Raw genomic sequence first — 16,617 nt, 5'->3', positions numbered from 1 at the left:
AATAGTCTAAATTTGGTTATTAATAAAAATCTAGCCAATGAAAGCTCTAAAAAGTAAGCTATTAGTTTTTGTTGTTGTTTTGGGGGGCTGGTTTTTTTCATAACAGGGTCTTGCTATGTTGTCCAGGCTGGAGAACAGTGGCTATTCACAGGTACACTACAGACTCAAACTCCTGTCCTCAAGCAATCTTCCTGCTTCTGCCTACTGAGTAGCTGGGACTACAGGTGTGTGCCACTGCACCTAGCCCCAGAACTTTTGGAAGCTGAGGCAAGAGGATTGCTTGAGGCCAGGAGTTAGAGATCAGCCTCAGCAACATAGCAAGACCTTATCTCTACAAAAAATAAAAATAAAAAATTAGCCAGGGGAGGTGTCATGCACCTGTAGTCTTAGCTACTCAGAAGGCTGAGGCAGGAGGATTGCTTGAGCCCAGGAGTTTGAGGTTGCAGTGAGTGAGCTGTGATTATGCCATTGCACTGTAGCCTGGGCAACATGGAGACCCTGTCTCTAAAAAAACCAACCAAACAAAAACCAACAAACAAACCAAAATAGGAAAGTCAAAACACAATAACACCAGAGTACATGAATGCTGTTAATATGGAATTTGTCAGGGTTTTGAATATTATGTTATATTAATGATATAGAAAGCAAGCAGCTCTGCTGAATATGGCTATCAATTATAAGATAAGTAGATATATACTGATTCATTTCTACATGAAGAACTAAAGTTAGCTTATTTATCTCTAAGTATAGTGTCATGTATACCAAACATTCCAAATTAACTTTTAATATTTGAAAATAGAAAATAGGTATATAATGACCAAATGGAGCAAAACTGTGGAAATAAAGAGTGAATATTAAAATTACTAAAACTATAGCTTGGCTTTTTATTTCTTAATTAGTTTTAAAACCCCCAGAGAAAAGTCCTAGGCCTGAAATGTGGATTTCTTTTTGTATACACCTATTCTATTCAGCAGGTATCTTGCCATGAATCATCAAAATTGTCTTGCAAATTGGCATATTGGTGTAATGAATGTTTACTTTCTCAAAATGTCCTCAGTACAATCTCCACATTTAAATTAATTTGTGTCAATGTCACAGGGCAACAATCACAGAGCTGATACACCAGCAAATGATTGAAGTCACAAAATGGAAGAATCCCTGCGGTTATGAAAACTGAGCTTACATTTCCTCAAACTAGGCACAACGTGGATCCCTAAGAACCAGGGAGGAAACTGAGCTTTATTATTCAGTTACTTGTCTGGGATTATTTTCTTATTTCAGTGCTCTATAAAGAGCCAAAGAAAGGCTATTAGCCAGTCAACCATGGTTTTCTTTTATTTCTGCTTAAACAAATCAGTGATCTGGAACCAGAAAAGCTCTGCTCAAATAAGAATTTCACTGAACCAATTGCAAATGGCATTAGAATGAAATTGTTTAGAATGCATTTGATGGTAATTAACATTTTCTGCTGTGCTAACTATTGCCTTGAAGTGAGTCACTTGGAAACTGGAACAAATACACTCTGGATAGATTCTAAAGCTTATATTTTAAAATCAGATGGGTTATTCTACCATTACAATTTTCCTATTGTTAAAATATGCAAGGATACGAAGCGTTCTTGATATTGAAGTGTTATCTTTTTGTCTTTCTGACTGAGATAAATGTGAAGACTGTGAGGGCCATAGAGATAAACTTTTAACTTGGAAAACTATATTTAAAGGTTTAGTTATATGTATGATACTACGTACAAAAATTATCTTAAATTTTCTATTTTAGGTAATGATGAGATTTTGTTATATTTTAAATATTGAGCCTGTGAAACTATGCTACTTCTAACCTAGAAAATTTTTCTTCTTGACTATTTGTTAATGAATACAGAAGCAGATTGGCAGAAAGGATTATAAAGAAAATCTATTGTTTTAATGATTGCAGTATCAAAATAACAAAATGTTACTAATAATTGGTATCTATAGGAATTATTTATCAAACCAGGCAATAATTTTAATGATTCTGAATGTGTTGTTTTTGCAGCAAAATGTTCTATATAATAAACAAGCAGAGTATGGGACACCTACACATACCCTACATTGTATCATGAAGTGAGACAATGATTTTTTTATAATATCTATGATCACCTATTTATATGCTTTCTTTTTTAAACTTCGAGATTGAAAACAGGAAAATATATAGTTTTGGAAGTGAAACCAAACTTGGATAGGCTCACCAAACTGATTTGCTGATGTGAATATGGTAAGGTTTCAAGTGTGCTTGGAAGAAAATGGGAAATGAAAAAAGTGCTGTTTTTGTGGGCTCAGATTCATGGCAGAACAAAGCATCCATGATGTTCAGCCCAAGTAAAGCTGTAGCACTAGATCAGCTTCCAAACTTCACAATCCAAAGACAGAAGGATGGTTTTTGCATAAATACAACAATGCAGTGAAGACATCCCAGTAGAGGGACAATGGGTGTTTGTTATCATTTACTATATGTGTTTTCCTTTTTATTTCCTGTCAAATTGCATAATCTAAAAGTGGTATGAAGTGATTGTCATCTTTGACACGGATAATTTGAACAGTAATGGATTTCTCTCTGAAATGCCATGTTTTCAATTTGACTTAAGCGCACAGGTAGACATAGGCTGCATTTTGTCCTTTTCAGCTAAAAGAGCGCAGAGAACACCTGAGAATCCTAGTCACTATTCAGCTGTAGCACTTTAGTGGCTCCATGAAGGGAGCATATTCTAAGACCTTATGAAGGCACCACTTAGGACAAAAATCTTTTGTGTGATCTGGGTCTAAATGTTCAAAGTCCAGGATTAATCACTGTTATTAAATTACTCTAAAATTAGGCATGGTGAGTTTCAGGCTTAACTAAACTCCTCTTGAAATCTTAAAATCACTTCTTAAGAAAGCCATGAGAACTTCAAGCTTGTTCCCCAGAGGCTATAGGCCATGCCACACAGCATTTGTTTGTATTCTAGTGAAAACAAAATGGAAATCAGCAACTTATTATTTTCAAAAATAAAAAGGTACTAAGATTATTATTAATGAGATCCATAACAAAGCACTGAGTGATTTTCATTGTGGATTTATGTGTAACATGGAATATTTTGATAGCATCCATTTTACTAATATGTTAAAGTCTTTGATCTTCAGGAAAAAAGATAATATTAGGTTGAGATAACAAAAATAAGCCAAAGCAAGACTTACTGGAGAATATTAATGACATAATAAGAGAAAATACACATTATAGTTACTTACTAGGAAGTTCTGGTGTAGGAGTTGGGATCAAAGTTGGTTCTGGATAAAGACTCTCATTGCAACTCCCATGTGTTAGGCTAATGTCATCCAACGCTATATCACTTAGGTACTGTTTTTTAAAGGCATTAAAAGCAACCTGCAATTCAGAGAGGCATATGCAATGATTCCACTTAAATATTCTCTGATTTGGTCCTTCTTCTTGTGGCCCAATATCCTGTGGAGAATCCATATTGCCATCTCCAATATACAATGTCCAGTTACCACATAGTGAAATATTGATGGATCATGCTTTTTAAGGCCTTCTGCTGAACCCAGCTGCCTTATTATGTGTTTATACTGGCTAAATTTTCACTCCTGCCTTCCTTCTGAGTAAGGCAATATTGTTACAGTTTCTGTCTCTCTGTCTTTGTCTCTCTGTCTCTCTGTTTTTCTCTCATGAAACTGTCATACTCCAGTGTACTCTGTCATACGTACACATTATCTAGCAAGGAAGAGCAACTGTCTCCCAGATTTCTCCTCCCAACAATATTAGAAATCCAGGTAGCTATCTGCCCTCTTAGAGCATACAAGCCCTGAAGAGAAGACCCACTGATTAGATAATTTAAATGGAAGGAGAAAAGAACAAGAGAAAAGCATGAGTATAGTATGAACATTCAGTGCCAGCTGGTACTGTTCATAGTTCACCCAGGGTGTTGGTGTGGGATACTGCATGAGGATGCTGACCAAAGGACACAAAGCCAGATTTAGGAGAAAGGTCCAGTCGTCAGACATTAGGTTCTCAGGGACAATGGGTTTTTAGCTGCACTTTTCTGGATCCTCTCCAGAGGAGAGATAAAACGTAAACTTAATACCTGCCATATGCTAATTGCCATGCTAGGCACACGGTATACATTATTGTATTTCATTTTTCAACTCTACTGTATAGTCATCCATTCACTGAGTTGTTCATTCATTCCATGTCAAACACTATTCCAAATAGGTATTACTTTCTTCTTTTCATGTATGAGGTAATTAAGTTTCAAGAGGACTACAGTGACTTGCTCAAGATTTCACAACAAAGTGGCAAAGCCAACATGCAAATATATTTGTAGAACTTAATACTCCTACTCTCCCTGATGAGCTAACTCTCAAAAAATGGACTCAGTTATATTGCTCTAGCAAAGTTGCTCAGTGAGTCGAGCCAGATTTGGCCACTGCAATACTCATTTCCCAGCTTCTGCTATTTCTTTGTTCTCTGAAATTTTAATTTTTTTCTTATCTTTCCTTCAATTGTTGGAAAGTTGGAGAAGAAAACTTCACAGAAAAGGATAGAATCAGAAGAAAGAAAAGAAGGAAAAAGGAAGAAAGAAAGATGGGCCAAAACCAGATGAGAGTCATTGACTATTGCCTGCCTTACACCAGTCATGGGAAGACCTGAAGCCTGTGATGATGACAGTATCTACCCAAATATACATCTTACAAAAGTGATACTATCTTGTTTGAAATTACCCAATTAGAACATTGTTAATTTGATCAAACTAATAGCCTATATTATCCCATAATTTAATTGCAAAGACCCTTAGGAAGAAAACACATTAAACTCTTATCTGAAAAATTAATTCACCTTAATGTGAAATAAATGATCAGAGACTTCCCAATGATACAGCTCATATAATTTGTTTCTAAAGGAAATATATGGAGATTAAATCAGAGTGGAGCAGGATGGGTAGATATCCATGGGCATAGATGTTCTGATAGGAAAGGATTGAAGAAAAGGATACAAAAGTGCAGGACTGACCTAGGTGGTGTTTGTGAAAAGTGGAAAGTCCTAGCTAGGTAAGCAGAGGATATAGGAAGAAACGGTTTGCCTACGCTAGAAAGTGGCTGAAGAAAGCTGAAATGTCCTACAAGGTTTCAATGGATATTATGGACCATTATAAGCCATATTTCATGTAGTAAATTGTTCCTCAATAAGTGGTTTTTGATAAGTTAACAAATAAATGAAAATAAAAGTATTCAAATATAAAAATGTAGATAGATTAGGAAAGTGGAGAAAGTAACCTGGCTATCTTCAGAAAATAATTCAATTTTTTGTACTCTAGCACCATAAATATAATTGTATCATCATAAAAAGAACCCAAATATAAATCACAAAGTATTTTGCAAACCTTAAATTCAACTGTTTCATTTAATGTTACTTGTCCATAATTCCAATTTTCTCCATAATTTCCTTCCTTGTGGAAAATTGTTTTCTCCATGTTTTGGTCACTGCTGACATTAATGTTTAATTTATAGACATTTTCACCATACATATAATACCTAATTTGGAAACAAGCAAAAAATGTTTGGATTCCTTCAGCATTAGAATAAATACATTTTATGGTTTTTCTAATTCCTTTACTGTCTTTGACATACTCTTTTTTTCCCCTTAAATATGGGAGGTGCTGGGGAAGGGAGGGGGAATCTACCAGTGTTTTGTTGCTTTATAAATTGGAAAAGTAATAGCACATGCATTAAAACTTCAGCCAACATCTCAGTGTAATCTGTACCCAGTAACCTGAGAAAGACAATGTTAACTCATTAAATAAGACAGCATTTAACATGTGTCTACAGCATACCAGAAACTAAGGCAGACTGGTTCCAATGTGGGGTCCAAAGGAAGGCTTAAAAGTCCCACTCTTTCTTGTCTCCCTCCTGGTCCAGTTGGGGTAGAAATGTAAAATCCTGTTTGAATAGCAAAAAAGTTTTTATATCACTTATATATTGCATTTTCATCCTTTGTAAGCAGAAAAGAAAAACCTTAAGATGAAAATATAAGGAAAAATTTTGATATAATGGACAGGGTACTAGACTTGACTCCAGAAAGCAGCATCTTTACTATAACAAATTGTTATTTAGGAAATTGCTTCACAACTCTGGACCTCACACTTTATTAAATGAGAGCTTTGAACTAGAGCACCACCAAGGATATATCAAATTCTGACATGTTATGAGTCATTATATTACCAGGCCCAAATACCACTTTAATTCCATGTTACTAGAGGTTTTGATTAATTCACATCTTTCAAGACAATCAGTAGTACATGAGGATATTTAGATATGTTGACTAACTCATAATATACAAAACAATTTAAACACAAAATTTGAAGGCACAGGTAAGAGTTTCAAAGACTCAGTTTTAGATTCCATTGGGTACACTGCATATCTCTAAATATGCCAGATTTTATAATAATTTCATCTTCCCTTATTCGTTTGAATGATACTTAATCAGATCACGGAAGAGCAGGAAGCATGCTAATCCATATAAAAGCTTTCAAAATAGCACAAGCCACTGCATAAAGTGCTTTTTGGTCTGGAATTCATTATTCCAACCAATGATTTGAGTCATTTGAAGTGTGCCGAGTTGCTGGGATAAGAACATCTTGAGCATTTTCTTAGGGGAATTTATTTTATTCTTAGTTTGCCACTCTTAAAGGTATGATAGGAAGCAAGAATCATGTAACAAAATACAATATAAAGCAAATGAAATATCGGATTAATCCAATTTGATTGAACTGCAATTTTTATGAAATGCTGGAATTTTGTGTTTACTTGAAATCAACCATCTACTCTCTTGTGCTTTCTGACAGAAAAATATAGGCAAGTTTGCATATAAAATTCATACTCATTCATTTATAACATGTAAAGTAAGAACAAGACATGAAGAAAAGAAATACTAATAAAACTGCTTATAGATATATCAATGCATATTTACACCAGTGAGGCAAAAATTATTCAGAATAAATGAGTGTTTTATCAAGGTGAATTTGTGGCCAAATGATTTAATAAATGTAATATATATATAAAATATACACACACACATATATACACATTTCATTTAGATTTCAAAATGTAAAAATAAAAATAAATGTGTTTAAGATTTTATATTTTTAACACATTTCTCATATTTTACATAATGCTGTGATATTTCATGGGTACATACTTTAGCTATTTAGTTAGTCTTAAATTATGCAACATAATGAAAAGAGTAGCATAGACACAGAGGAGAGATTCCAGAATCCACTCTCTAACTGCCCAACTCAAAATTCCTTTTGACTTGACCTTAGTTTTGGTTGCTTAGAATGTAGTTGGGGAGGAAATAATTAAAATACCACTGAATACATGAATAAGTACTGAAATGGTTAGTCTAGTCAGACTAGTCTCGTCATTTCTAATTAGCTGAAATTATATAAGATAAACACACATAGTACTACTATTCATTTTGCCCATGTTCATAGTCAATTAGTTATAATTTGAAATATTTGGTTTACTTATTAAGCAGTAATATATTTAGAGTTTTAAGTATGATCAAGATATGATTCTATGACTTTATGTCAGTGACCAGATAAAAGATAATTAATTCTATAAACTATAGTACACTGTAAATTTGCATAAACACAGTATAGTAAATATCATATAAAATTGTATATTATGGAATAATAATAAAATACATAATATTAAATCATTATTTCTGTGGCCAGCTAAATTCTTTAGTTAACAATTTAGAAGATGAAGGAAATCTTTCATAAAATTACACATTTTAAAAATAGAGATTTGTAGTTTACACAAGAATTTACTGGGTCTAATGACCTGTTCATCCTTAAATTTCATGCCTATAGTAGTCACTTGACCTGTTTTTAACACATGCCACAGATGCAGCAGGAATCATTGAATTCCAAGGAAGCCCATTCAATTTCAACGTTATTGGAAAATTCTTTTATATGTAAATATTAAGCTAATCTGCACCTATTATGTCTAATTTTGCCTTCCAGGACTATCAAAAATAAGATGTTATTTGTAGCTCTACAAATATTTAAAGGCCACTGTTATCTCTCTCCTAAGTCTTCTCAAGATTATCTGTCCTTTTTGCTTTATTAATTTTAATAAAGCACAATTTCAGTTTTCTTGTTCAATTTGACAAGCTCAAAATCAGTTGTATATCCAGTTTGTTCCACTCAAAGTGTGGACACAGGACATTCACACAGTATTTCTGTTGAAGAATCTTAACAGGTGGAGGAGTAGGAACATCACAACACATAGGACAATTAACTAAAATCAGACCATCATTGTCACCCTATATGTCAAAATTCTTCATCACCTGGACCATTGCTTAATAATGCTTTCTTATTGGCAATCCCATTGATCCCTTATTCAAGATATTTTATTATCTCTTTATTTCCCATTAAACCAAGCACAGATTCACTTTGATGTTTGAAGCCTCTGTACTACAACTTCAATATCATTTTCCAGCCATAGTTCTTATAATTCGTCCATTTATATACAGCATTTCTATGAAATTAGATTGTTTTAATATTTCCAAACACCTAGAAATTTTATGACTTGGAAGGTCTTTTTTTGTTTTGTTTTGTTGCCCTTAACTGTACCTTTTAAAAATCCTACTAATGTTTTGAGGTCATTTAAATCAAATTGCTAACTCTTTCAGAAAGCCTTTCAATTAAGAGTGACTACTTCATTTGAATTCTCAGTGGCATTCTGTACTTCTCTGATGTCAATTAGTATATTCTATTGTGTATTTTATCTATGTTTATATGTGCATTTTTAAACTTAGTAAACTTTGGGAAAAAGAAAAACACCTTGTTCATTTTTTTATTCTCTATATTGAATTAGCTGAATGTTGCTTAATATATTATTGTTACACTGATTTGATTGGCTTTTAAATTTATTAAAGTTCTACACTAAAGGAATAGATATTTTCCATAACCACATGGTAATTTATGTGGTCAAATAATAATTTCTTTTAAAATCCTTCAACTTTCTTGAAATATCTTCTACAGCTCTTGGGATTAATCTCAGAGTCAGCTTAAAATTCATAAAATTAAATATATTTTGTTAATTTAAGCACACAGTGAATCTCTTTCTTGAGCCATTAGGTTTTTCTTACAACTTCCTTCTATCAATTTTTTTCCTCTTTATTTCTCCATGAACTAATCTAACCTTTTCCTCACCCAACAACCCGATTACAGAGCAAAAGTGCTGGGCGTGTGCTGATGCTGATGTAGAGACAGCAGAAACTAGAGACACAGTAGAACTTTCTGGAAATTTTGAGATCACTCTCAAGAAGGAAATAGGCTGATACAAATGGCTTTGTGAGTTGTTTTGTTTTTTTCTTTTTTTTCAGAATATTATGGGAGTACACACATTTTGGTTACATAATTTGTGAGTTTTAAGTGCACATGCAAAATTAACTGAACCTAGTAGATAAATATTGAAAGTTTAGATTGGCAAATGGTCCAAGTTTAGTCAAAGTCTATCAATATTAGAGAGCAATATTATTTTCTAACATTCAACATCACAGGAAAGACAAGAAAATAAAGACGATACTACTTTGTAAACACTAACCTTAGAAAAAGTTTACATGCTAAATGAAATACAGCTATCTAAAAGACCCAGTATACTTTAAATATTGAGCAAAATAACTATTTCCTTACCAGCATACTACTTAGAACTTCAGCCAACTTGTGTCTCTTGAATACTTTTGTGGCATAAAAGGAAAATAGTTATAAAACCTAATGTTTATATAGCACTTTCCATGTGCCAGAGATTTTTCTGAGATTTTTTTTTTTTTTTAAACACAGTAATCAGTTTAATGTTCATAGCATACTTTCAAAGTCAGGTCTATCATCATCAACCCCACTTTCCAGACAAGGAAATTGAGGAAGAAAGAGAGGTTAGAAAACTTGCCTAAATGGCAGGGCTGAGATATAAACCTAGCTGAGACTCCAGGGTCTATATTTTAAGGATCTTTACTGCTAAACTATGTTACCTCCCAAAGTGTTTAAAAACAATTACAATTTTGTTGAGAAAGGCAAGGAAAGAAACACTTCTTCGAGCTGTCTAGCTCTCCGTGGCCCCTACATTTCTGAAGGTTTCACAGGTCACTAACTTTGTTTTCCTTGAGTTTTCTGATCAAATGGGCCACATCTGAGCACCTCAAGACACTGCCCTGCATCAATGCCACCATCTCCCTCTGAGCACTGACAATGCGGAGAGTTAGGAGCCATTGCTCCATCAGGAGAGGATTCTTCACAAGGACTAGGAAACAGGAGGCTTAGATAGTCTTCTCTAAAGCAATGTTAATTCAAAATTTATCTGTTTCATCTAGGCTTTCCTATCATTTAAAGTAAAGGCAAAGAACTGAAACAAACAAGCAACAACAACAAAAAAACCCCACACGGATAAAAGGACCACCAGGAGAGATTTATTATAATTCTCTTCCATTTCAGAGACAGGGTGTTCTGACACATAAAAAAGCAGATTAGAAGAAAAACGCCCCATGAGGGGGCATGACTGGTAGATTATAAAATCACAGGTATTAGAGTTGGAGAGGACCCATTAAACCCCACCATCAGTCCTCATTACATGACTTGTCTAATTTTAAATAACTCCGGCTACCCGACTTTCTCCTGAAACTCCATTTCCAACCCAACTATTTAAAATCTCCACTTGACATTCAACCTATTTCACTTTGGTCAGTTTCATCTTATTTTTTTTCATTATTTAATCTGTTGGCAAACCGAAACCAATTTTCTCCTGTAATGTACTTATACTCTTCAAATATCAGTGGAATTATTTTATCTCTTATTATGATGACATAAAAGTAGAAAAATGATAATTTGAACGTCAAAGATTTCAACTACATAAAAGGTATCTGTCACAGTCAATAGATATAAACGCTTTCTGCAATTTCCTCTAACTATTCTTGTCCAAGTGCGGGAGAGACATTTTATTTATTACAGTAAAGGAAAAAAAAAATGATCGGATTATTTGACTCTTTTAGGTCAGGCCTCTTTAGAGGGTTGGAGTGATTATCACTTGGGAGTTAGTCTTCGTCTGTTCAGGTTACTAATTTATCCATGGAGGATCAGGCTTTGGGAAATAACTTATTCAAAGAAGATTTAATTATGTATGAGGCTATTCATGCCATCACTTTGAACACTAAACATTTTTGGTCTTAGGGGATCAGCCATCTACACAGAGCACATTTTTATGTGTAGGTCCACACTGGTAACTAACTGAACAGGATTCTGTTGGCTTCGCTTTCAGAATAAACCTGGAATCTGACCTCTTCTCGCCACATCTGCTTCCTCTGATTTGAGCCCTGAGACATCTTCTCTGGGTTAGGTGATAAATTTCCACTGGTTTCCCTTCAACACTCTTGCCCTTCCACAGACTTTTCCTTGCCTACCAGTCAGAGTGAATCTTTTCACGTTTGTGCTCAAGAACTTCAACTGGCTCCTTCTTGAAAAAGTCAAGGCCACAGAAGCCCCATCGTCATTTGGACCCTGCTGCCCCCCTCACTCCAGCCACGCTGCTCTCCTGTCTTACCTCCCGACGGCTCAGATATGCTCCCTCTGTCTGGAATAATTGACATGGAAATCCTTTCAGTTTCTTAAAGTTTCTATTCAAATGTCACTTTTTTCAATGAGGCCTAAATTGATCACCCTATTTTACTTTGCAATAGCACCTTAGCACCTGCCTTTCCCTTTTCCCTTACCAAGCTTAATATTTTCCCAGAGTACTCATCCACATTTAACATACTAAAAAAAAATTACTTTTTGTGTATATTGCTTATTTTATTTTATTTTTTTTTGTTAAAATATGTGTTCCGTGAGAACAGAAAGTCTGGTTTATTTTGTTCACAGATATATTTCAAGTGCCTTGAATAGGGCCTGGGGCTTAATAAACGCTTCTTGAATAAAGGAATAAAAGAATACATTACGATGGACATGTGCTTAGATTACTTCCTTATGTTATAAACTATTTCATTTAGTCAATAACTTATGCAGAAATCATTTGAGTGAATATTGTAGACATTCATTTACACATTCAAAAATAATGTTGCATGTTAATTAAATTCAGGCACTGAGAATATCCTAGAAATTCAAAGATAAAAAAGAGTAGGTTTTCATTCCTGAAAGAATACTGTGGTGAAAAGAAATAGGTAAGTAAATATAATGCCACTTGATGGGAGAAACAAAAGTATTGCTTAGATGTTTAATGGAAAAGAAGCTTTGGAACTCGGAAGTTCTGGACAGACTTCACAGAAGTAGCACGGGTGATCTGTGCCCTCGATGTCTAGAACCATGCCTGATTAAAGAAGGCTTTTAATATGTATTTTGAATGGAACAGTATTCTTATCAGTAATGTATCAGCAAGTCATATTGTAAGATGGATTTTGTCTAAGAAAATATACGTGCACAAATTTTCACTGTGTTCTTTTTCTAATTTCCCTTACTTTTAAAGACACACATTCCTTCTAGATTTGTAATTCTTTCTTCAGTGATAATATTTGGTATTATGAATATGTGCTTGCAAGGCTTTCATGGGTGATCTTCCCACCACAAGTTCCTTATCTCCTGATATTTCTCCATGATTTCTGGTTTCTCAGTCAAATATTATTGTCTCTTATATTTCTACCTGGAATCTAATTCTAATATCTCATTCAGATGATAAATGTACTGACAAGTCACAGCCCTGCCCTGAGGACCATGCTTTACAATCAGTCTTCCACAGGGCTTCCCAGAAGAAGTAAAGCTATCTACATTTCAATATATGATCTTGTATATTGAAAATTCTAAGGAATTCTTTTAAAAAATATCAGGGCTAACAAGTTCAGCAAGGCTGCAGGTTACAACATCAATATACAAAAATCCATTGGATTTCGGTGCACTAGCAATGAACAGTAAGAAAATGAAACTGAGGCAAAGCAGACCAAAGTTCAGAAAAGTTAATTACTTCACAAGTTTACTTAGTTAATGATAAGTAGCAAATCTAGGGTGACAACCTAGTCTTCTTGTCTCTAGTGGCCTGTATGTACTCCTCAATATTTTTTGAATATATAGGGTAAATGATACATTTCTTGAAACACACTCACTTTTAGTTGCCTATTTGATCACCATTTTTTCATTTGAATGTATTTATTAGTCCATGTTAATAAAAAGAAAATCTGATAAGGCTGTTTTGCATTAATACTGCTCACTTTATACTGCAGAACACCACACCTCTTTCCTTTTGGTTTATGAATTACATATGAATTATACCTGAAATATTGCCAAAAGTGTGGTCAAAATTTGGTCCCGTAAAAGGAGGAAAAGTAGTTCCCTGTATCCTTTCCCATTCATTATCATCATTTAGGTCCTGGATCCAGAAACAAAAGCCATCCTCAAAATTACAGTTAATTTTGTCATAATCTGTGAATTAAAAAAAGAATAAAAAGCAAAACTCAAATTTAGTCCACAATATGAGTAATTGTAATAAATTACATTGAAAGTAACCTTATACAGCTCGTAATTGAGTGCCATACACAAAATCATTCATTTTATTATCTTAACTCTGTTTCATTCCATTTAGTTAACGAAAACAAATTTTTATTGCCAGTTGTGTTAAATTAATGGATTTCTTATAACCCATAAGGACTTTAGCAAATACAAGCTTCTTGTTTTTTAATATTTACCTCTTATTTTCATTTCCCACACAAACTTTGTCCATATTTTTCTCTCCTCCTATTACTAAATTTAATACTTTGATCAAAATTAAGTTTATGTGGAACTTTCTCTGAGTTAGTTTTATGCTAGTATTTTTTTTTTACTTGGAATACTTGCATAATATAAAATTTTAAATTAATTTTTATACTGATTGATAATCTTTCTCAAATTGATTATTCAATCTCTTTGAAGAATGTGAACTATTTTTTAATTTCTTATTTCTTTCTAAATATTAACTAGAGAGAGATATACATAAGAGATATTCATTAAAAGACTTATCTAATGAAAATTTTGGGTTCTGCTACTTTTAAAATTCCATTATAATATTAAGGCATCTGAAAATTCAAAGGCTGAAAAATAAGTGATACTTACTATTAAGCTCACTGCTGTTAAATGTAGCATATGTTGCAATAAAGCCAACATAATCATTTTCATCAGATTCTATAAGAAAGGTGACAGTAACTTGGTTGGAAAAAATTCTAATTGTGCCAGGATTATTTTCCAAAATGGAAGCTACAAAAGAAAATGAATGACTGTTATATGTACATATATGTACATATATGTTATATGTACATATCTATGTGTTCATCCGTCTATCCATCCATCTATCCACTGACCAGTCTATCAATTTATTCATTGATCTATCAATCTATCTGACACCACTCAGTTAAATAAAAGCATAGTCCTATAATTAATTTATTTTAATTGAAATATCTCTTCTCTTAAGAATTAAAAAACTTCAGGCTGGGTGCGGTGGCTTGTGCCTGTAATCCTAGCACTCTGGGAGGCCCAGGCGGGCAGATTGTTTGAGCTCAGGATTTCGAGACCAGCCTGAGCAACAGCGAGACCCCGTCTCTACTAAAAATAGAAATAAATTATATGGACAGTTAAAAATATATATAGAAAAATTAGCCAGGCATGGTGGCGCATGCCTGTAGTCCCAGGTACTCAGGAGGCTGAGGCAGTAGGATTGCTTGAGCCCAGGAGTTTGAGGTTGCCGTGGGCTAGGCTGACGCCACAGCACCCTAGCCCGGGCAACAGAGTAAGACTCTGTCTAAAAAAGAAAAAAAAAAAAAAAGAATTAAAAAACTTCAAATTATTATGCATATTTAGAGTTTGAAAAAAGCCATTTTTTTTTTTTAATTATTAGCTACATACACTATATACACATACAAAAAGAAAAGATGTGTTCTTTTTCTGAAAAGTTTCCTGAAAGAAACACACAAGTTAAGCAGTTTTAAAAACTAAAAGTGAGTTTGGCTCTCTCACGTATTTCCTGTATCACATTATCAGGGGCTCAAACTGGGTCACAATAATAAGAGCAAAAGGTATTTCTTTGTCTTTCTATCCATATAGCTGTAAGACCTCAAAATAAAGCTAGGATTAAGAATTGTTTCTACAGCATTTTATATTGATTTTTACATTTTTATGTCTTGACTCTAATTACTTAAGGGATATCTTTCCATTTTTGATCATCGAAGTTTAGTATAGTGCTTGGGATATAAAAAGTTCTAATATGTGATTTAGAAAAATCATTGTATAAAATTTGTTTTTATAAAAATTTATAGCACGTATATTCTTAGAGGGGTGATACTGCCTCCACGGGGGTAAAAATTCGCTACCAAGACAAAACAGTCTTAATTTTTAAGTGTGCAAAGCTCAAATACACATAGAGTACATAAGTAGATATTCAGAATATATTGTATTTGAAATATTAACATTTCGTATGGAGCAGTTGGAAAAAAAGGTCTAAGAAGGTTTCTTAGTGGAGGTGATAATGACAAAAAGGATTAGAAAACACTGGTTTAGCATTTTAGTTTGACAGTCTGAACTGTGCATCAGATTCAAGTCTATGAAAAATACTACACTTGCAGATTGGACACAAAGCACCACTGTTATTTATTAAGTTCTGATAAGACTTTAATGAACTATTAAAAATCCTGTTCCCATTGTGTAGAAATTAGCAAACAATGTGATGCATGTAATATAATTTCAGCAGAATCTAACAAATAGAATATCATAAATAAGCATTTATTCACATCTTAATGCTTTTCCTCAAATGTATGTCATTCACTCAGTGTTTTCTCACAAATTATGTTCATTATTTATACTCTTCCCACCAGCATATGTAACTGTGTAATCTAAATGGTTCTCATATTGAAAATCTTTATAGTTCGTGTTAGTCACTTAAGGGATATGAACATTCTAGAAACTTTTCTGTAAACTTATCTGCCTTTCTCTCTTTCTTGCTTTCTATACCATAGCAATGGCATTCTTTTGGGCAATGGCTTCTGGCTAGATCTGAACGTGGCTAGTGGTTCAATCACACCCATGATGGTTGTAAATGTGTTGGATCCACACGTTATCTAATGTTATTGCACTAGTCTAGATAGTCCAGGAGTTTATATCCTGAAGTCCATTAATCTGCTTCAAAGATACACAAAAACCTCCAGAAATGGTTTAGAATATGTGTCTGTAGATATTTTATAAAACTTTCATCAGATTCTTAAAGTGGCTTTGACTAAAAAGAGTCCCAGAACCACAGATCCAGTGAAAGCCACGTATCTTGTGCATCCAGGATGGTGGAAGAGGGTTGTGGTTAAGAGCAGAGGCTCCAGAGTGAGTATTCAATTTAGTTCTGGCTCCATGTCTTCCTAGACTTCTCTGTGCCTCAACTTCCCCTGTTGTATTATAATTTTTTCCATAAAGATTTGTGATAAGGAGTAAACAAGTAATTTCCATGTGAGACAGTGACTGGTGTATTGTAATTGCTTAGTGAATGCTAGTTATTGTTTCTCTATCTCACCAGCTAGGTTGTAAGCCCTGAAAAGGCA

The 16,617-nt window shown here is 33.8% G+C and overlaps 1 protein-coding gene across 1 annotated transcript in view; it reads right to left on the bottom strand.

Moving 5' to 3' along the window:
* The window catches only part of TMPRSS15 (transmembrane serine protease 15), a 140,811-nt gene that overhangs the window by 53,233 nt on the left and 70,961 nt on the right, over positions 1-16,617 (bottom strand). The window contains exons 9-13 of the mRNA XM_069471949.1: positions 14,156-14,296; positions 13,340-13,489; positions 5,858-5,963; positions 5,408-5,558; positions 3,261-3,396 (exon numbers count right to left, since the gene is read on the bottom strand). Of these exons, the coding sequence (XP_069328050.1) occupies positions 3,261-3,396; positions 5,408-5,558; positions 5,858-5,963; positions 13,340-13,489; positions 14,156-14,296 (684 nt within the window). The remainder of the gene's footprint in view (positions 1-3,260; positions 3,397-5,407; positions 5,559-5,857; positions 5,964-13,339; positions 13,490-14,155; positions 14,297-16,617) is intronic.

Source organism: Eulemur rufifrons, chromosome 7, assembly GCF_041146395.1.
Source record: "Eulemur rufifrons isolate Redbay chromosome 7, OSU_ERuf_1, whole genome shotgun sequence".
Classification (NCBI taxonomy): Eukaryota; Metazoa; Chordata; class Mammalia; order Primates; family Lemuridae; genus Eulemur; species Eulemur rufifrons.
Note: the sequence above shows the minus strand (reverse complement) of the source record. Positions and strands in the feature narration are given on the sequence as shown.